Here is a 22,461-nt window from a genome sequence, read left to right as displayed (position 1 = left end):
GTTTTTTTTTATTTTTTCACACCAGTGCTGATTTGGACACATTCATGCATAATGTACCGAGAGATATTAGTGAGGTAATCAGTTTTGGACATGTCAGGGAAAGATTGAGTAACCAGCTGATAGTTAGACCCGGTCCTGTGGATTGGAGTTCTCTGTCCTCTTGAACAGTTGTGTGCACCCGCCCGTTTGAATTATGGAAGTGATAGTAACGTTTCGGAGAAAAAAAATGTGGACCAAACGTTGACGACTTACGTGCTTTACGAAATAGTATGGATAATCTCTGAGGACTGACTAGACTATAGATAATGACATTCTGCGTGCAGCATGTTACATACGTATTGTAATCCAACGTTCTTACGTGGCACATCAAATAATCATAACTGCTACGCATTTTCGAAATATTTTAATAAGTTGTTGACATTTTGAAGCTATCACGGTCAAGAACACTTTAGATTAATTAATAGATTAGTTAACAAACCGTACAAAGTGAATAAACTTAGTGGAAATGTATAATGTGTCCACTGTGTTTCAAATAAAGCTCAATAGCCGAAAAACAGCAAAGATTTGCCCATCACTTGGAAACAAGGGCACATAGTCTGACTCACTTCCTCTCTCAAATTGAGTCCTAATAACTCACTAATGATGGCACTAAGTACAATCACTACTACATAATCGGGCATCACTGCCGGCCTCATCACTGCCGGATTTCGGCCAAGGGATGACCCTTCACTGCCAGTTCTTGGCTTCAAAATCAGAAAATGATTGGGGGTGGGCCAAAACCGGCAGTGAAGGTGCACATCACTGTCGGTTTGTGGCTAGAACCGGCAGTGAGTTGATGGCCACATATCACTGTCGGTTCTAGCCAAGAACCGACATTGCTTTGGTGCTATCAGTGTCGGTTCTAGGCAAGAACCGACGGTGATAAAATGTCAGTACAAAAAGCTACAGCAGTCCTCTCCTCCCTCATCTCTTCCATCTCGAGCACAGAGGCGCGCGTTTGGCCCCCTTCCTCTATTGTTGTGGCTACTCTTCACCACGAAGCTAGCTCTTGGATTTTGAAGAATGGCTTGATCTTTTTGCTTTAAGGTTAGTACTAAGCATCCACTCCTTTGATTTTATTGCTTAATTAGAGTTGTTTTGATAGCTACATTGCTTCATTCTCATTTTAGTTCTTTCTCCATTCTAGAGAACACTTTCAAATTGGACTTTGTGCAAGGCTTCCAAGCAAATTGTAGAGAATCCATCATCCAAAAGAAAGAATGGTCAGTGGGATGAAGGTCCCATTCCAGGATGCATAAATGCAATTGGAGACCCTAAAGTAGCCGGCGGGAAACAATGAATGCGGTTTCTACGTAATGGGGGCAATGCTTTGCTATCTCGGTGGGAAATCAGAAATGGTAGATGCTTTGATGTGTATAATCTCCATTTCATTTATATCTATTAATTCAACAAAACGATCTGTTGTTTTCTCTTACATTTGTGCCTTTGGATATCATCTTTTTTTGAACGACAGCGCAAGAAATTTGACTACAAAGGCTGACAGAAATGGAGATTATAGCACTGTCATCGGAGCTAGCATCCTTCATCATATAAGAGGTATTGGAAAGAGACGGAGTATTCTCCGTTGCACAGTCCGTGAAGTACAAGAATTAGTTTGGGCCAGAGCGGCTCGCTAGGCTATTGTAATTTCGTTTTTTATTTTGAGGGATCGAGATCTTGATAAGTACATTTGAACTATAACCGTAACATTTGTAATGTTTAATGTTGATGGACCTGTCGTCTACGTAGCGAATATAAAGCAAAACCCGATTTCACAAAAAAAATATAAAATAAATTATAAAAAATAAAATGCAAAAAAGAGATCACTGTCGGTTAGCATAAAACCAGCAGTGATAATAAAGAACGCACTGCTAGCTTGAGCTACGAGTCAGCAGTGTTGCTCAAGACATCACTGTCGGTTTGTATGTCAAGCCGACAGTGTTGTTGAAGCCATCACAGTCGGATTAAGCTACCAGCCGATTGTGTTGCTTTCACCAACACAGCCGGCTAGAGCCACCAACCGACAGTGATGGCTCGACCATCATAGCTGGCTTGAGACACCAGCTAGCAGTGATGGCTCGACCAACACTGCTGGCTTGAGCCACCAGCCGACAGTGTTGTCTAGACCATCACTGTTGGCTGGAGCCACAAACCAGCAGTGTTGGTACAACTAGACACTACCGGATGGCGCCTGGAACTGACAGTGTTGTCTTGACATCACTCTCAGTTTTCGGTTACCGGCAGTGATGTGACTCCCATCACTTCCGGTATGTCACTATCGGTTCAAAATCCGGCAATGATGAGGTTTTTGAATCAACAGTGATGTCCTGGTCTGGGGTAGTGAAACATAGTGCTGGATATGGTTACTAAGTTTCCATATTGGATGGAATGTTCCAACACCTACAATAGCTTTCCTATAATCTCTAGGTACTTGAACACAAATAGGCCATCCACCGAAAATTAACATTTGGCGCAAAGGCTGACAAAAAGTCTACATACTGGATGGTTCTATGGTAATCATTTTTCCATCACCAAACTATCTGGTAAGTATTAGCAGTTGCCTCTACTACTAACATCATTCATCCGGTGGTGCTATGTGATGCATTATCGTGACACCCAGTGAGTGCAAATGCACAGCGGACATCTCTCTAGTCTTGATCGGATCACTTTGGATTGTATGGTGTAGTCCCAGAGCTAATTGTCAGATCGTCTGGTGGAGACCATTCCCAGGAACCTCCAACCTCGTTTGAAAGTCCGGGTGATCACCTATTTTTTTGCGCTCTTTCTTGACCTATTGCCAACTTGTCCACTGTTCTTTCCTTAACACTGCAAAGTCTCTTTTGGCCACTAGACTTTTACCTAATAGTTAGCTGGTTCATTCCCGACGTTGTTGAACCGGTTGATGTTCAATGTTTTCTCTAATTTCTTATTTCTTTGTTGTCGATGTTTTAATTTGTCACTGACAAATTTTTGATGGCCCATTGTGTGCAAGACAAAGCTAGATGGTAGCAGAAGACATGTGAAGTTTATACCAATTTAGGCCACTGTGAGCAGGTAATACCCTACGTTCTATGTTTGTTGTTGTATTGCTTGTACTTTGTATGTGAGGTAGATGATGGGATACTGATAAGGGGGCACTCTTGAAGTTTATACCAGTTTGGGACACTGTGAGCAGGTAATAGCCTATATGTTCTATGTTTGTTGTTGAATTGCTTGTACTATGATGTGATGTACATGATGGGAGACTGATGATTCAGGGACCTCCTACTTGCTTCATATATAAATGGGTTGGGGTTACAAGGTCACGCTGCCCCTAATTGAGTTTACTAATATGTTTCTTAAAATGTTTCAACAATATCTCTAAGATACTAGAGATATCATCAGAGATAATGACTCTATCTAGTCAGCGTAACCCACCTTATGCCCGGGGTTGGACATATGCACATTGTGGTGATACCCATATGGGTCACGTCCTATACATCCATGTTTCTTCTCTCGACTTTTCACCACTTGTTTCCTTGTATCCATAGGACCTAAGTAAACCTAGCTAACACATCTTAGTGCACATGTTATGAGTACTATTGATTGGATTATAATTAGAGTCACCAAATCCACAATAGAATATGGCATTGCACCCATGTTCCTTACAATCTCCCTCTTTTCGGTGACCGGTGACACAACAATCAATGTAAGCATAAAAATACACAAAATTGAAACAACTGATGAACACATGGATTAAACTAACTACACAATTACTTGGATGCCTTACCAACCATCCAACTACCCTTATTTTGGCTCCTGGTCTTGGTACCACTTATAAATGACTTCAAGATCTTGACTTCGGCTAAACACTATCATCCTTGGAGTGAGCCCTAACTTCTTGCATACACATAATACCATTGTAGATATTACTTGAATGTGCATGCATGCTCCTCTCATGTCCATGGTATATATGATAAAATTTCCAATTCAAATCCCGTATTGAACTATAGGCGTATGCAGTCTCCCTTGGTCCTTGAACTCCTCCTTTGCCTTTACTTCCTCTTGTCAAGGCTCTCACCCTTTGTCATCTTGTTTGAGCTATCTCTCCCTGGAAATGTGAGTTTTCCACTATCTATGCCCCTTTGTCATCTAATCTCCAAAGGGCTCATAAAGAGGGGTCATTAGTAACAAAGTTGTAATTCTGGTGAATCTCTTACCAATTCCCCTTGTTAGTAGCACCATCCACAGGGACTATTTTGTTATTGCACATTGCTTTTGACAACAATTAGGGAGAAAGTCATGTAATTGGGCCGGGCACAAAATATAGGCAATACAAGTTTAAACATGCGATGCAATCTTACATAAGATAATGTCTATATGATTCATGAATGAAGGATAACAAATGAAAGCACCAATTTAAAATTCTTATTACCTTAGCCTGGGTAGGTCAATTTGGGTAACTAATGCATGTTTACCCAATTGGTTTACACTTGAATTAATATGATGCGCCCCTATTCTAGGCAACCCTTGTGAGTATAAGTTATATATGCCACACGCATGACCTTCACACCTTGTGGACCCAAATATTTTGAGGCTCATCCGGAGGATCTCGCATAGCTTTAGAATGCATAATTTTGTGTTTGATTTTGTTTGGTGATACCCAGGATGTTAAACAATGTCCTAAAAGCCGTGTCAGAAGTTTTGGTACACTATTAAACATGTGATCGATCAAGACAGAAATTGAGCAAACAAGTCGTCTGATTGAACTATATTTCCGTGTTTCATTCAGTAATTTTCAACTTCATATCTTGCAGACCAGATCGAGTTAAACCTCTTGAAACTTTACATGCATGTATGTGTCTGTTTTTTCCTCAAGGACAATTCAACCGAAAAGGTCATTTCATTCGTCTTTGATTACCTTGCCGAGAGTAGGTGTGCATTTGTTGCATTTTGATTGCGTGAAAGGAAACCACAGCCACACCCAGGAAAAACTGGTGACAAGTCAGTGTGTTGCGTCAGCTTTGGAAAGTGAGAACCCTGAGACCCGTACGTCGGTGAAAGAGACATATGTATGTGCTTATTAACGAACATTTGTTTTTTTTTGCCCTTCCCCTCGCCGCCGCGTCGGCTACAGTTTATTCACAAAATGAATTTCCTTTGGTGTCTCCGGTAAATGTATTTTTTTGGAGCGACTAGACTCCGTATGATGTATATATTCTCTTAGGATAATGAAACAGACTGGACGTCCGGAGCGACCGGACGCAGCATTCCACACCCTGCTCCCTCGTACGTCGCTCTCCCACGCTCCGCCCGCTCTCCCGCACTCGCTCTCCCCCCGCTTTGCCCGCTCGCTCTCCGGGCCGTCCCAGGGATGGGGATGCCACGTCCGCGCACGCGAGCTCGCTATGCGCCCCACCCACCCATGCTCCCTCCCTCCCCCCATGCCCCTCCGTGACCTCCATGCAACCCCGCGCTCCCAAGCGACCCGCCTCTCGCTCCTCTCACCGGAGACGAGGACGACGGCGTCGTCTCTTACGAGGTAGGTCGGTCCTTCTCTGGCTCTGAGCCCTCCTCTTCCAGATCTGAGCGCTCCTCCTCCTCCTCCTCTAGATCTTAGCCCTCTTCCTCCTCCCCCTCTAGATCTGAGGGGACGCGGCGGTGGCTAGGGTTCCAAGGAGCTCTGTGATCCTATTCCCTCCTCCCTCTGGCGAGCTCGAGGTGATGGGCCATGGGCTGTTTTGTACACTTTTTTTGCTGTTTCTTCCGTGTTGCAATGGGTTTTTTAGATGTTGCAACATATGATTTTCGAATGTTGCAATGGGATTTTTGGGTCGTTGCAGCAAATGTTTTTTGCGATGTTGCAGTACTACTGCTTGAGATATTGCAGTACTAGTGCTTGAGATGTTGCAGCACATAATTTTCGATGTTGCAGCGCATAATTTTTGATGTTGCATCACATAATTTTTTATGTTGCAATACATATTTTTTTGATGTTGCAGTACATGTTTTTTGATGTTGCAGCACATATTTTTTGGATGTTGCAGCACATAATTTTCGTTGTTGCAGCACATATTTTTTGATGTTGCAGAACATGTTTTTTTGATGTTGCGGCACATGTTTTTCGATGTTGCAGTACATAATTTTCGTTGTTGCAGTGCATATTTTTCGACGTTGCAGTACATGTTTTTCAATGTTGCACTACATATTTTTACGATGTTGCAGTATTTATCCTGATGTTACACTATATAGTTTTTTCATATATTTAAATGTTGCACTTGAAGTATTTCGTGCTCTTTTTTTGGGACAAGGGTGCGGTGGGGGGAACGGGGATAGGGGCGCGGTGGGGAGCGGAGGACACGGGCGGGTTCCGTTTCTATTCAGTTTTACGAGGCATGGTGGAGGGTTGGGGCGAGGGTTTGGGAAGCGGACCGGTGTCCGGACGCACTCGCGCGCTGGACGTCTGGGCGCTACAATTGTCGCTTCTCTTATCTATCTAAACCTAGAAATACTTTAAAGTTATCATCCACCTAGTGATACCAAATCTCAATCCCTACTCACAGTCCGCGCCTAATACAAATCTTACTTCACTCGGAGCTCACATGTCCATGTCCTATCCTTTCCGATACGAAGATAGAATCTACGTGTTCACATCCGATACGAAGTCCTCGCAGCTTACGTGTTTGTGCCAGATTACTGAGGTTCAATTTAAAAAATTGTGACCTCGTGCAACATACGGGCGTATTATATCATGGCTCTTGTTTTTTTAAAAAATGGTGGCACTAAATTATTTTTCTATATGAATGTGCTTTCACAATGTTTAAGAGGGAGAGTACCATGGAAGAGCGACTATTAGCCTCTCAAACCTCAATGAATAATTTAGTTTTATATATACCAGTATACCACCATGCATGTAGCTAATGGATCCGCCAATGCTAATTAGGTGGCACAACACATATGACAATCCCCACAAAGTCACAAACGTCACAAGCTAGGCCATGGTGCCACACGTTATAGATCAGTTAGTAGATAGATATTGATGAACATTGTGGAAGTATTCAATTTGTAGCAGTCAGAGGCTATTTCAAACGCACGTACTATTGCTAGTCTCCCACGTACCTGAACCTCGCTCTGACTCGTTCTGTTTATCGCATGCAAGCTCCACGTATCCTTACTATTGCGCATTACGTACGCCACCTCGGTCGTTCTGCTGCAGCTATAAAATGCAGCACATCTACCGTGGCCAATGCACACCTCACTCGCTTATCCACTGCAAACGGCACACAAGATGGCCTCCTCTTCTTCCTTGGTCCTCCTTGCAGCGGCGCTTGTTGCGCTGGCCTCATGGCAGCAGGCCATCGCCTACGATCCTAGCCCTCTCCAGGACTTCTGTGTTGCAGACAAGAAGTCGCCTGGTACGCACGTCTATGCATGCATGCATGCTGCTTAATCCGGTCTAAGCAGAATATTATCTCTAAGCTGAATTTATTAGTTTCTGACCAGCTTTTGTGCATGTATATTTTGTGTGTGTGCAGTGCGTGTCAATGGGTTTCCTTGCAAGGACCCAATGGCCGTGACCCCGGACGACTTCTACAACCCAGCCATGATCATCGACAAGCGCAGGGACACCCACAACAAGGTGGGATCCAACGTCACCAACATCAACGTCGAGAGCTTCCCGGGCCTCAACACCCTAGGCATCTCGCTGGCGCGCATCGACTACGCGCCCCTGGGTGTGAACCCGCCCCACATACATCCCCGCGCCACCGAGCTCCTCACCGTGCTCGAGGGCACCCTCTACCTTGGCTTCGTCACGTCCAACCCAAACAGGCTCTTCTCCAAGGTGGTCAAGAAGGGTGACGTGTTCGTCTTCCCCAAGGCCATGATCCACTTCCAGATGAACCTGGACCATGATAAGCCAGCGGCTGCCTTGTCATCGCTCAGCAGCCAAAACCCTGGTGTTATTACGGTCGCCAGCGCGGTGTTTGGATCGAAGCCGCCGATCTCGGATGATGTTTTGGCCAAGGCGTTCCAGGTGGAAAAGAAACTCATAGATTGGCTCCAGTCTCAGTTCTGGGATACCAACTACTAGTGCTTATATATGTTGCACACACAAGCGTTACGTACATGTGCACCTTATATATGTATTGAATAAATGGCATGTGGAGGAGTAATACTTATTATTATGCGTGCGTGCGAGCAGCCAGTAGTATGTTTGATTGCATTGTCACTATCTAATATAGGAAATAATAGTTCATTGAAAATCTAATTAATGATTGGGCATTATTCATGGTATTTCTATACTTGGATGTACATGTACGCGAAGTTCCATTTCTGCCGCCTGACAAATTAAACTGAACCAAGAGGAGCAAATTAATTAACTATTTTAGTGTTGATAAAAATAATCATTTAGTTTGTACCCAGTACAAAATAAATAGATTTTTTCTTTGATGAAGGATTAAGCATCATGGGACAGCTGGAACAAAGGGAGGGACTTCTAAAATTCGGGTGGCTGAATTTTAGTTTCCTTTCGAGCGACGATTATTGCAAATATTTTATATTCAGCTACTATAGCTAAATAGGAAACCCCCACTAGCCGATTTCTCTACGATTTCGTGAAGCCACGCGTCGTCCGAGAGGCCCATAACCACAAGTCACTAAGCAGATGGCCCTCCCACTACAACAGATTCGACATTCACTGCCGGTTTTTGGAGAACCGACAGTGATAACCTTTCACTGTCGGTTATGAAATTCAAAATCAGAAACTAATTGGGGATGGCCAAAAACCGATAGTTAAAGTCCACATCACTGCCGGTTTGTGGCTGGAACCGACAGTAAATGGACGGTGATATAATCACGCTGGTTCTAGCCACTAACCGACAATGATGTGGTGATATCACTATCGGTTTTTGTCTTAAGCCAACAATGATAAACTGACAGTACAAAATGCTGTCGTCCTCTCTTCCATCCGGAGCACACCCATCCAGCAGCCTCGTGTTTTCCCCACTCCCTTTATTGTTGCGATCGTTCTTCGCCATGAAGCTCTTGGATTTTTAAGCACGAGCATGATCTTCTTGCTTTAAGGTTAGTAACAAGCACCTACTTCTTCGATTTTGTTGCTTTACCGTTATTTTGATGGCTACATTGCTTGATTTTCATTCTAGTTGTTTCTCCATTTTAGAGAGACATTTCCAATTGGATTTTGAAGAAGGCTGTCGGTGTTTCGAACAAGCACCGGCAAGTAAATTTGTATTTATGCGCATTAGGCCCAGATGGTGCGCTAAAGGACACAAGATTTATACTTGTTCGGGCTGAATGTCCCTACGTCCAGTCTGTTGCTGCTCGTGTTATTAGCACCAAAAATGGTTCATAGTAGGGGTACAAACGGTCGAGAGAGGGACTGGTCCCAAGTCTCTTATGGAAGGGTCGAAAGGATGCCAAGCGCCTGGTAGCAGCTTGACTGTGTGTAATATGTGTTGTGTTGTCAAAAGTCCGTCCCCTTGTTGGAGGAAGCACATCCCCTTTTATAGATGAAGGGGACGGCTTTACAAGTGAGAGGGAAAGGGTGCGTATGCTACCAAGCCTTGTTGTTCACGTCTTCCCAGCCTTGTTGTCCATTCCGGCGGGTACGAGATAATGATAAGCACCTATAATACTGTCGATGCCACTGTAGAATGTCAGGATGGTTACAGAGTACTGCTCCGCGCAGGGTATGGACTCTGGTATAGTGGTTTTGACTTATGAGCCTTGCCCAGCCTTGCTCCACTCTTTCTGGTTCCTATGAGTCTCCATCGGAGGGACGCGGGGTCGGGGTCTAAAGTAGCGCTGTGGGCAAGGCCTTCCGATCGGAGAGGGCGTTCGGAGGCCGAAGCAAGTGCTCCGATCCGGTGGACCTGAGGGGCCATGAAGCAGGCTCCGCTCCCTTAGGACCATAATGTGGTGACAGCACATCCGTCATTTGTGGAGGACGCGAGTCCTTTCCTGGACCGTAGTGGTTGTCGTATGTCTACGTCGGGTTCCGTGTCTGAGGGCTGAAGGCAGCGCCTACAATTCTATAGGGCGAAGAGCACATGCCCGCAACACTATTCAGGCTCTGCTACGCCTAGAAGGGTCTAAAGCACCCATCCTGTCGTTCCCTAGCAGTACTTTTCCTACCGGGGCACTGGGTATGGTCCTCGAAGCCGCGGTTGACCCAAATGTCTTGTCCTACCCTGTACCTATCATCATGAGGGAGCAGGGAGAGGTTGTCAGGCAAGACGAAACCAGTCTTCGGACATCGGGCAAGGTGAGGTCTGTCCTTGGACGTCGGGCGAGGCGGAGTCTAGCCTTTATCCCTTGGGCGAGACCGAGCCCACCCCTCGGGGGTCGGGCGAGGTGGAGTCTAGCCCTTAGCCCTCGGGCGAGGTGGAGTTGGCCGAAGGGCGTCGGGTGAGACAGAGTCTAGCCCTTAGCCCTCGGGCGAAGCGGAACTGGCCCACGGGCGTTGAGCGAGGCGGAGTCTAGCCCTTAGCCCTCGGGCAAGGCAGAACTGGCCCACGGGCGTCGGGCGAGGCGGAGTCTAGCCCTTAGCCCTCGGGTGAGGCGGAGCCCAGCCCATGGACGTTGGGCGACGCAGAGCCGGCCCACGGGCGTCGGGTGAGGCAGAACCAAGCTCCCATCATTCGGGCAAGAAACGCAGTGGCGCCCTTGTTCGTCTAGGAGTTTTTAACGGTCGATGGTTATTAGTCCTACCTTCGAGGGTACCCCGGTATTAGGTCCCCGACAGTAGCCCTCGAGGCCCCGGTTGATTCGGATAGAATCGCTCGGGGGGTGTTTTTGATTTCGTCGGAGTTACTTTGCCAAAGGGTGCGCGCGAGCGCACCCGATGGTTGTAGCCCCCGAGCCCCTGGGTGACTCGAGTAGAGTCGTTCGGGGGGTAGTATTGGACCCTTCGCAGGTAAGGCTGAAAGACTAGGTTTTTCGTCAACTGGATATTTTTTAAGAGAATCGTGGTATTCCATTCGCGGGGATTTTATTCAGGGCCAGCCTGGCTAAGACCCGACTGTGGATTGAGGCCCTAGTGATGCTTGCGTCCTTGAGTCCCGGTAGTTTGCAGGCCTATCCCTCGTTGGGACGGCCCTTCGGCTTTGGGATCCTAGGTGGGATGGAGGGAAAAGCTCTGTGACCCATGTCCCCTCGATGGAGAGAGAGAGTCCTGGTCCGCCTGGGGAAGGCGAACTATCCGGTGCGATTTTTTAGGAAGGGATAGGGATCGTGTGCGTGTATCCCGCGAGGTGACGCGGCGGTGCGCGTGGCAGGCTTGTAGATCGAGGCGGACGGTTGCCCTTCTCGCATCCATCGCCCCTATAAAACCACGGGGTTCGCTCCTAGGGTTCCGCATTTTGCCTCCTTGCCTTCGCATCCTCAGCCTCCGCCGCCAATCGCTTGCGCCTCTTGCACCCATACTGCCTCCACTGTCAAACTCGCTGTTGCCTTCTTCCCCGTGCTGCTCCTGCCATCGCAGTGGGCCCAGGGTACAAATCCAACATCTCTCCTCAGCGCTTAGAGGGCCTCGTCCGCCGAGGCCACCTTCGCCCGTTGACCGCCGCCGAGGAGTAGCGGCTGCCTGGTGAAGAGGGGGAACCGGAGCCACCCGAAGGGTACATCATTTCTTTTACCCACATCCATGAGCGAGGATTCGCCATGCCCGCCCATTAGTTCCTTCAGGGACTGATGGACTACTACCAGGTGGAGCTTCAACACCTTACCCCCAACGGAATCAAGCACATTGCGGTGTTTGTCGCGCTGTGCGAGGGGTTCTTGGGGATCAATCCCCACTTTGACCTGTGGCGGTATCTCTTTGCCGTCAATCTTGTGAAGAGGCATGTCGGGAAGCAAGATCTGCATGCGTCGGTGGGGTGCGCTAGTATCCACCTCCACAACACCCAGGCAGGGGCGTATCCGCTAATGCGTCTGACCACCTCCAACAAGGGGTGGCATTCGCAATGGTTCTATGTCAAAAATGACGCCACCGCTCCCTTGCCGGCCTTCACTGGGCGCTACATCTTGGAGGCCCCAGAGTCGTGGGGGTGGGGCGTTTAGGCCACAAACAAGAAGCATCTCAACGGCCTTCTCGCTGCCCTCCGAACTCTAAAGGAGAGGGGCGTGAAGGGGTCGAAGATTATTGGTGCCTACCACGCGAGGAGGGTTGCGCCGCTGATGGCACGCGTGCTTCCCCTATATCAAATGGTGCCTAAAGCGTCATTCGAAGGGACGGCGCTCGCCGATGAAGCACTCCCTCCTTTCGAAGTGGCACAGCGCATCTAGGAGGTGATGGAGCCCATGAAGGACTCCGTTGGCGCTGTCCTCGACTTTGTGTACCCGGTGCCAGGGCATCCCTCAATGCGGCTGGAGCTGAGGTTTATTGACTTTGTAAGTTTTGTTTTCCCTTGCTCTTCTTTTTGCTTGAAATTTCCGATCCCCTGATGCTAACCGTGGGATAGCGGGATCAGCCGGGAGGACTATTCTTCAATAATAGCCTGGCTCCGCTGCCAAAGGACCCAACCCGGGCGGCAGCAAACCATGCCCTGGCCAGTTGGGACAAGAAGATAAGGGAGCTCATGAAGAAGAAGGCGATACGGAAGCAGCAAGCTCACGATCGAGGAGAGGAGACTAGTAGTGATGACGACGACGATGATGATGACGACGATGATGAGACGGTAGCCGGTGTGGATTGGGGTGACCTGGTGAATGAGGACTTGTTGTCCATGCAGGGACCCCTTCCATTCCATGTGGTGGGACGTTAGTCTACGGGGACAGTGGAGTTAGGCCTGCCTTTGGGTCCGGCGGGAGCCGGAGGATCCGCCGTCACCCGCGGGGTGCCGGCGGAGGATTGGTGGATGGCTGGGGATGGATCTGAGGCCGTCCCCAAGGTACTAGCGGAGGGGGGTGGTTTCGACATCATGCCCCGTGAGCTGATGGAGGGGGGCGGCTCTGGCACCGCGCCCCATGAGCCACTGGAGGGGAGCGGCTCTGGTGCCGCGCCCTCGGAGACAAGAGAGATGAGCCCCCCTACGTCGGAGCAGGAGGCAGGCTTGAAATGGTCCCGCCCACATGAGTTGGAGCAGGGGTTCAGGGCTTTGTCCCCAAAACGTACCCATCGACCGAAAGCGTCAGAGTACATCAACGATTCCCCTCGTTTTCTTCCTTTATTTTTCCGTTCTGACCTTATGCCCTTTTTTCGTTGTAACACCTCGGGTGTTAGCCTTGCATAACTTGACTTGCATAACATGAGCATGAGCATCAAGCATCCATAAATCATCATTTACAATTGAAACATTTGATCGAAACATATGAAACATTACTTGCTATCGCGTGTTTCTTAGAACATATGCATGGGATCATGTGCAAATGGATGCAAGTGGGTAAGGTTGGTCACTAAAACACCTTAGCTATACTTAGGTTAACAAAAGGAACCTTGTTCATGAAGGCCACATTTCATGATCCAGCACTTAAGTGGTATTTCATGTGTTGACCTGAATAGCTATATGAGTGACTACTACATGAAATGCTTAAATGACCTTGCAAATTGTTTTAACATGATTAGAGTATCATCATGAACAACTTTGGTATTTAGGGCTAGGGCTAGTTTGGTCATTTAGCCATGGTTTGAATGTGCATCATGATTTCAAAGTGACATGTTTGACTAAAGTTGAACTAGGTGTTAGAGACCTTGCATGGAGGAGTTCACTAAAGCAAAGTTGTAGTGTTTGACATAAGGAACAACTTTTATTTTTATGTCATGGACTGATTTAGCTTCTAACATGTTTGAATTGGACTCACAAAAATCAGCTTTTCACTGTTTTCAACACTTCAAAAAAATTTTCTAAGTGTTTGCTCACTAACGGTCTGACAGCCGGACTTTGGAACGAAATAACTCGAGTTTGGTTGAGTGTTGAAGCATGATCCTTTAATAACATTTGAAGCTGGTACATGGGTCTACAAATTCTATTCTGTATGTTTGCACGAAGGAGCCACCGATTAGCCGGTAAATCAACTTGAAAACTCGTCGTCAGGCACTGCACCGGTTCACTGACGAACTGAATCGCGAATGTACAGTGGCCGACCGGCTTCAGACACCGCGCGCCGCGTGGAGGTCGCCATGGCCGCGCGTCGCCAGCGCCCTGACCGCGCAGGCCACGCCGCGCCTGGGCGCGCCTTCTTCACGCCAGCGTGCGCCCGCTCCATTTCCACTCGCCCACGCCAGCTCTCTCCCTCTCCAGCGCCCTCCCTTGCTCTCGCCGCAGAACCAGGTCACGCCGCCGAGCACAGCACCGCCTCCGCCATCGCCTCGTGTGCGCTACGTCGGACCACCACCGCCTCCATCTCGCCCATAGCTGCGCCACACCTCCCTCCACCCCTCGTCTTGATTGCTGCGGCTGTCACGCTTCGGTGAGGGCGAATTCACCGTTTCCTTTCTCACCGGAGTTCACGGTCGCCATGGCCGCCTCCACGGCAAGCTGGCCATAGCTCGGCTCATCGGCGCTTTTCCTTCGGTTTTGAGCGTTAGCATTGGGTCAGGACGTGTAGTAGCCGGTGCCAAGACGTTACCGTTGTTAGTGATCCCGCTAGCGTGGAACGCGACGACCAGCGCCGCCGCATTCTAACCCCCGCACCACCACGCCGTGGTCGAGAGTCGTCGGAGCTTTATGTGGAGCTTTTATTGTTGAAATAGAGTCGCTAGGTCACCGTGGTACCATTGCGCGCCTCGCCGGGCTTTCCCGTGGCCGGAGATGGCCGGCACAGCGTCGAGCAGCGCCGCCGTGCCGCCATCACCGACGACGAGCATGCTCCACCCACCCTCACCCGCCACCACCTAGGTCGTTTGACGCGCGCTACTCAGTGGTTGGTGTAGTGAAGACCTCACCGCCGGCAACCTCGCCGTCGGCGAGCTCTGGCCACGCCAACACCGCGCAGCGCCGCTGCCCTGTTCCGTGTCACTGACGCGTGGGGTCCCCTGACCAGCGAGTCCCACCTGTCAGCGACAGCAGTAGTGTAGGCTAACTCATTTTGAATCCAGTTTTCGATTTGTTTTGTTATTTTTGTATCTTTAGTTTGGTAGCTCCTAAAATGATGAAATAAATATGATTGTGTTGCTTAGGAAGTGTAGTATTTAGTAAAAATGTGTTCTTGATTTCAACAGTAGAAATTTCTGGAAATTTAAATAGGGATTTCAAATGTGCTTTTGAATGCATTCAAATTTGTTTATTTTATATCTAGAGTTCCTGTGCTCCAAAAATTATGAAATTTTTGTGGTAGGCTGTTCTTGTCATACCTGAGCTTGGATAAAAATTTGAGAACCAGTGCATGTGTAGATCTATAGTTATAGATTTTTCTTTTATAAATAGTTAATCCTTGCATGAATTTTTATAAATTAATTATAAGTCCAAAATTCATGAAATTTATTGGAGGTGATACTAGTACCATATGGATGTTAGGAAAAATAAGAAATCTGTTGCTTGACACTTTTCAATAGGATTTTCCATTTATGCTATTTCAAGCCTTGCTTCCTTATCATTTTTGTATAGGATGTTCTACTTAGTAAAATGACATGAAATTTTTATAGTAGTCCTTTGATAGCATTAGTAAGACTCTGTAAAATTTTGAGAATTTATTAAGGACATTTGTATATATTTATTATTTAACCTAGATATCTAAATAAAATAATAAAGGCAATTTAATAAATAGTTTGGGCTTCACCATTATATCATCTTAACTGTAATTGGTATGCTGAAACTGTTGGTAGGTTCTAGGTTGTCAAATTTTGAATAATTACCTGAAGTAGAAGTGTTATTACTTTATATTGCATGTCAAGTCATTTCTGGACTGATTCTAGAGTGTAATGAGTTACATGTTGAAACAAGTGTAGACTGTAAAAATGGTTAATAACAAAGTTGTAGAGAATTTGATAAGCTTTCCAGAAAGTCCAGGATCACTGTTTTTGAATTTGTAGAACTCCAGTTATGAGTGAAACAAGTAGCTGCTGGTTATGGTGTAGTCGATGCATTGTAGAAATAGTTAAGTAGTAATCGAGAAGAGATATGCACCTACTCAAACAACGCGATGCACTTGTTAACATTATGCATTCGTAATACTCATACCATACTCATGCATCTAGGATCGGAGGAAGAGATCACGTTACTGGAATTCGAAGAAGCAGAGGAAGGGAACCCGCAGGAGAATCCGCAAGCCGCAGCTCCCGAAGGCGTGGAACAGAACCCTGAAGAGCTTCCGGAGTGCCCTGACCATCGCCCTACTTCCTTTCTGCGAGGCAAGCCCCGGAGCATTATAAGTCTCCCAGTAATTTACAAATGTTTACTTACGTATTTATGATTGATGCATTAGGTTATAAGAGTTGAATGAAACCACTTGATGCATGTACATTCCTTGTCCAGATATTAACCCTTTAACCGGTATAGGTCCAGGATCGAATATATGCTTAGCCATGCTTAGACCGGTAGAAGTCGGGTGATGTCCTGTCACCTGCGAGATATAGGTGGATACCAGAGCATGGTTGGCTATATCTGCTATCGTGGAACAGAACCATGAGGTAAAAGTAAATTGAGACCGGACGGGAAGTCGATAGGGAAGCAACAAGGCATGGAGGTCTTGGGTGTGGACCTATCCCCGTCTGTGTCGATTAAGGACCGTACCGTTGTTGGCGCTTCTGACAAGATTGAACGCATGCCTCTCACTTAGCTGGCCGGATAACTCGTTCCGACCGCGAAGCCGAGTAATTCAACTCAGGCCGGGACCCGTTTTGTTGTGCGCTCCTTCCGGGGAACGATCAGACTGAGCCCAAGGGCAGGCTTGGCCTGAGCATCCTGGCATCTGGTGTTCCAGATTGTGCGGCGCAGTACGGACCCGCGAAATGTGTACCTGAGTTGTACCAAAGGTGACCTAAGACTATCGTGGCTGATAGATCTGGGTTTGTGTTAGGAATAAATTCCCAGTTGGTTGAAATCGATTCGAATCGCCGTCTCTCCCGGATAGTGAGAAACTTGGCTAGTCCCAACATCGTAGTAACTATATTATGAAACGTGATGGTTCAAATGAATATGGAATTACAATACCTGCTATGGTTACTATTGTATGATTCTAAATAATATACCACATGTTTGGCATAGGATAGTTGCTAATCTAGAAATGGATAGTTATAATTAACTTGATAAAAGAATCACAACTGTACAACGGTTAATTGCCTTTTTCGCAAAAATGTTGTCAAGTTACGTCCACTTATACAGCCTTGCATAATCCTTGGAGTCGTTTTATTTCTGGTTCATGACGGGTAAGTCTAGCTGAGTACCTTCTCGTACTCAGGGTTTATTTTCCCATTGTTGCAGATGGCACTGTGTATCATGGTTATTGCAAGAGTTGCTTCTATCCCGCTGTGGATGAGGAGTAAGCCTTGGGCAGGCTTCCCTAGTAATTCCTATCTTTGCTTTTGTGGACCGTGATCTGGTTTGGCACTGTATCAAACTACGTTGGAAACTTATCTTCAAACTTATTTGCTTCCGCTTTAATTATCAAACTCGGTTTGTAATAACTTTCTATTCGTACTCTGATGATGAAAAGTATCTGTGAACTTTATGTAATATGTGGCATGTATGTTGAATCCTGTACGATCTTGGTTGTTGTAAATCATTTATCGAGACCCGTCGTGGTACTCAACGGACTACCGGGTTTATATGGATTCAAGTATGACAGTGCAACTGCTTGCGGATTGCCATTGTACTTGTATTCTTATAAATTGGTCGGTTCTGCGACAGCTGGTATCAGAGCGGGATTCAACGTTAATTGTCACAAGTGTATTTAAAACAAAAGTTTTTGTGTTCCAAAACCCTTTTCTAGCAGCTAATAGTAATTAATAGGTATTTGAAATCTAAAGTGTGCCAATGATCACTTTCCTTATGCCCAGATTAAAGACTATTAGGTGGCTATTTAAGTACTAACATGGGGGTTTTTACTTCGTCGTCCATACGGCGTGCTATAGTATGGATGCCATTCACTTGAGTGGTAATGTATGGATCAAATGCCTCTACGCCAAGGTAAGATGAGTGTATGACCGCAAGATGTGAGCGTGCGGTCGGGAAGAGTTAGCATTGGTACGGCTATGTATGCATGCTTGCATGTGTACATGGTACGTATTTAATTGTGGGTTTAAATTATTGTTGGGTAGATTGATACGGAAGTATATGTATGGGGATACATATATGAAAGTATTTACAATTACATTCTGCATATTTCATTATGGGTTTAGGGCTGAAATGAAATTTTATGCAGGTACACTAACAACGAAACGTGTAGTTCGACTAGTTACGATCTATATGAGAGAACGTATGTATGCCACCGTGTCTACCATTAGAAACAAATTTTTCCTAAGTTTGTGAGGACGTACAGCACGAGCATGCATCATGTTAAACACCATTCACATAATCACATTGTTCCCCCCTTATAAAATTCTTACTCGGTTATGTAACTCTTATCCATTATGGCATTGTCTCACAAAAGGGTGCATGTTGATGGTGCAGATGGCACGCACCAAGCAGACTGCTCGCAAGTCCACCGGAGGTAGAGCTCCTAGCCGTCAGCTTGCTCCACGTACCCGTCAACGTCACACGTTCCTTGGAGAGTTTGGGATGCCTACCCTCTTGTGGAGAGTGCTCAGCTATGTAGGTTATCCCGATGGAATGGAACCCCGCTACTTTTGGGCAAATGAGCGGTTGGGAGAAGGTCTCTTAGTTACTGTGGAGGCCATTGTCCGCCCCCGAGGTGACGATTCTGAGTGGACAGGTTGGTGTTATGAGTCGACTGGCAGGACTGCTGAAGAAGCAGCTAGCAGGGCAGCCTTTGGGATCCTGAGGGATATCATGGATCGTTTTCCTCAGGAACTGGCAGCCGCTATGGTTGGAGTCTTTCCAAGAGGTAATCCCTCCACTGACTCATGGCAGCAGGCAAGAGGAAGACCTTTGGAGATTGGTGCAGCAGAAAGGCAGAACAGCGATAACCCTGCCATGAGCGCCATGTTCGCAGTGATGAGAGTGTTAGAGGGAGTTGAAGGTAGCCTCAGACGTGTGTCTGGTGCTCTTGGTCATGCCCGCAAAGACCGACGTCAGCTTCAAAGGGAGCACGACGCCGAGATAGAGAGGCTCACTGAAGAAATGACTCGGTTAACTCACCAGCGAAATGCAGCTTGGTCCAGGGAAGATGTCCTGAGAGCTCGACAGTTTGAGCTGGAACAGCAGCTGGCCAATGCGGAGGGATACAATGATAATCTGCATGAAGAGGTTCACCTACTGCACAATCAGCTCCACCCTTATGTACCACCTGGAGCCGCAGAAATGGGTCTAGAGGGGTACGAGGAAGAAGAAGAAGTGGCACCTAAAGAAGAAATAGAACCTGGGGAAGGAGATGATTCTGCGTCTGACCTCGATAGTGATCATGATGAGGATTAGATCGCTTAGCGTGTAGTGGGAAGACTAATGTATCACCTTTATTTATGTAATGAACCTGTAGTTGGAATTTGGCATTAGTAACCAGACTATCCTGTAATGTTAAATTGCACGTTTGGATAAATGTTGATGCAATTCCAGTTCCTTGTCGGTCATCACGCTTTAAATTGCATGCGTTATGAGCACGATAAGTGGTCAAATTGGCGATGTCATGTTGCGAGAATGAATTATTATGCCTCTGTTTTTATTGTGCTTTCGAGAATTTTTCTCCAGTAATTTCAGTTTGGCATGAGTACCTAATTCGTCTGCAATCTCTTGGCATCGACCCATAATCGCTTATTGTTGCAACTTCGCAGATGACGCGCACCCGTGCAGGAGCTAGCAGCAGCCAGGATGGCAACCATGATGACTTGCCACCCCCACCGCCACCATCTGCTCAGGAATTCTTTACCCAGTTCCTGGGTAGCCAGAGGACAATGGAAGAAGCTTTGCGCCTCATCGCGCAAAACACTGCTCGTGGCCACCCACAGCAACCAGGGGCCGAGCCAAATCAGCACAGTACCTTCAAGGAGTTTCTGGACACGAAGCCTCCGATCTTCAAGGTGGCTGAGGAACCACTGCAGGCCGATGAGTGGCTGAATACCATCGAGCAGAAATTTCGTCTGCTAAGGGTCACCGAGCACCTCAAAGCTGAATATGCTTCTCATCAGCTGCAAGGACCAGCAGGAATCTGGTGGACGCACTTTCTGTCGTCTCTACCTGCTAATGCGAGAGTGACCTGGGATCAATTCAAGCTGGCTTTTAGGGGACACCATATTCCCCTAGGCCTGATGCGCATGAAAGCAGCCGAATTTATGAGGCTCACTCAGGGAACCAAGTCACTCACAGAATATATGCACGCATTCAACAACTTGTCAAGATATGCTCCAAGTTTCGTGGATACTGAAGAGAAAAAGATTGAGAGTTTCAAGCGAGGTTTGGGAACCAAATTAATGAAGACTATGGCAAATTCTCGATGTGCCACGTACAATGAGTTTATTAGTGATGCCTTGACCCAAGAAAACCACAACAACCTGCATGCAGTTGCTAAGGGTCGCAAGAGGGCATATGAGGCCAGTGCATCCGGATCTTTTCAGTCAAAAGCGCCTATCGCAGCTAGGCCACCATTTCGTCCACCTGCATCCAAGTTCAGGCCTCCACCACTGAAAGCTCAGAATAACAGGCCACAGAAACCGTTTCGTAAGGCGTTCACTATTGCCTTACCAAAAGGGAATGGTAATCAGGACAGCTCCACCGGATTCAAAAGTAATCAACCTTGTTTCAACTGCAACCAACTGGGTCATTGGTCCAAGGAGTGCCCCCACCCCAAGAGGAATGGCAACCCAAATCAGAACAATCAAAGGCAGATGAATGCCAGGGCACGTCAGGGACAAGTGCATTATACCGCTGTGGAGGAAGTGCCCGCCGGAGAAGTTGTCACGGCTGGTATGTTTCTTGTCAACAAGCATCCCACTGTTGTTTTATTTGATTCGGGAGCTTCTCATTCATTTATGAGTCAAGCATTTGCATCTAGACATGATCAAGAAATAATTGAAGTAAGTAAAGGGGGTTTTAATATAAGTTCAGCAGGGGGAACTGTTACTACCAAAAAGATAGTCAAAAATGTACTCATCTTGATACAAGGGCGGGAGTACACCACAGATTTGATAATATTGCCGGGATTGTCGATAAGTGTAATCTTAGGCATGAATTGGATGAAGTATCATGGTGCTCTTATTGACACCAGCACCCATACTATCATGTTGAGAGAACCCACGGGAGGGAATGCTTTTCTAGTTCCACTCTCCCGCGATTTCGAACCCCAACATTTAGCCTGTGCTATCCAAGCCACCACAATATGTGATATCCCAGTGGTTTGTGAGTTTCCGGATGTATTTCTAGAGGAATTACCAGGTCTACCACCGGATAGGGATGTGGAATTTAAGATCGAATTAGTGCCAGGTACCGCACCCATATCCAGAAGGCCCTATAGAATGCCACCCAATGAGTTAGCAGAACTCAAGGTTCAATTGCAAGATCTATTGGACAAGGGTCTTATCCAACCTAGCTCATCTCCGTGGGGATGTCCAGCATTGTTTGTGAAAAAGAAGGATAAGTCACTAAGGATGTGTGTAGATTACAGACCACTCAATGCTGTGACCATCAAGAACAAATATCCGTTACCCCGCATCGACATCTTGTTCGATCAGCTAGCGAAGGCAAAGGTATTCTCCAAAATTGACTTGAGGTCAGGTTACCATCAGATAAAGATCAAACCGGAGGATATACCTAAGACCGCTTTCTCTACTAGGTACGGCTTACACGAGTATTTGGTTATGTCTTTTGGACTAACAAATGCTCCAGCCTATTTCATGTACCTAATGAACTCGGTATTCATGCCCGAACTTGATAAGTTCGTGGTTGTGTTTATCGATGACATATTGATTTATTCAGAAAATGAGGAAGATCATGAAGAGCATCTGAGGATTGTCCTATCTAGACTGAGGGAACATAAGCTATATGCCAAGTTTAGCAAATGTGAATTTTGGATGAGCAAAGTGCCTTTCTTAGGTCACATTTTATCCAGAGATGGAATCTCAGTAGACCCATCAAAAGTGCAAGAGGTCATGGATTGGAAAGCCCCAACTTCGGTGCATGAAGTTCGGAGTTTCCTAGGGTTAGCAGGATACTATCGTTGGTTTATTCCAGACTTCTCAAAGATAGCTAAGCCTATGACCAGACTACTTCAGAAAGATGAGAAATACAAGTGGACACCAGAATGTGAAACAGCCTTTCACACCCTCAGAACTTTGTTGACTACAGCACCAGTGCTAGCACAACCAGACATTGAGAAGCCTTTTGATGTATTTTGTGATGCATCAGGAATAGGCTTGGGATGTGTACTTATGCAAGA

General features: G+C 46.6%; 1 protein-coding gene across 1 annotated transcript; it reads left to right on the top strand.

Moving 5' to 3' along the window:
• Positions 1-7,271: 7,271 nt before the first annotated feature.
• On the top strand, positions 7,272-8,294 carry LOC136498190 (germin-like protein 8-4). Its single transcript, XM_066494144.1, has 2 exons — positions 7,272-7,433; positions 7,554-8,294. The coding sequence occupies exons 1-2, from the start codon at positions 7,307-7,309 to the stop codon at positions 8,108-8,110; spliced, it is 684 nt and encodes a 227-aa protein (XP_066350241.1). The 5' UTR covers positions 7,272-7,306; the 3' UTR covers positions 8,111-8,294.
• The last annotated feature ends 14,167 nt before the right edge of the window (positions 8,295-22,461 follow it).

Source organism: Miscanthus floridulus, chromosome 12 (genome assembly GCF_019320115.1).
Source record: "Miscanthus floridulus cultivar M001 chromosome 12, ASM1932011v1, whole genome shotgun sequence".
In the NCBI taxonomy this organism is placed as follows: Eukaryota; Viridiplantae; Streptophyta; class Magnoliopsida; order Poales; family Poaceae; genus Miscanthus; species Miscanthus floridulus.
This window is presented reverse-complemented; position numbering and strand designations above follow the sequence as displayed.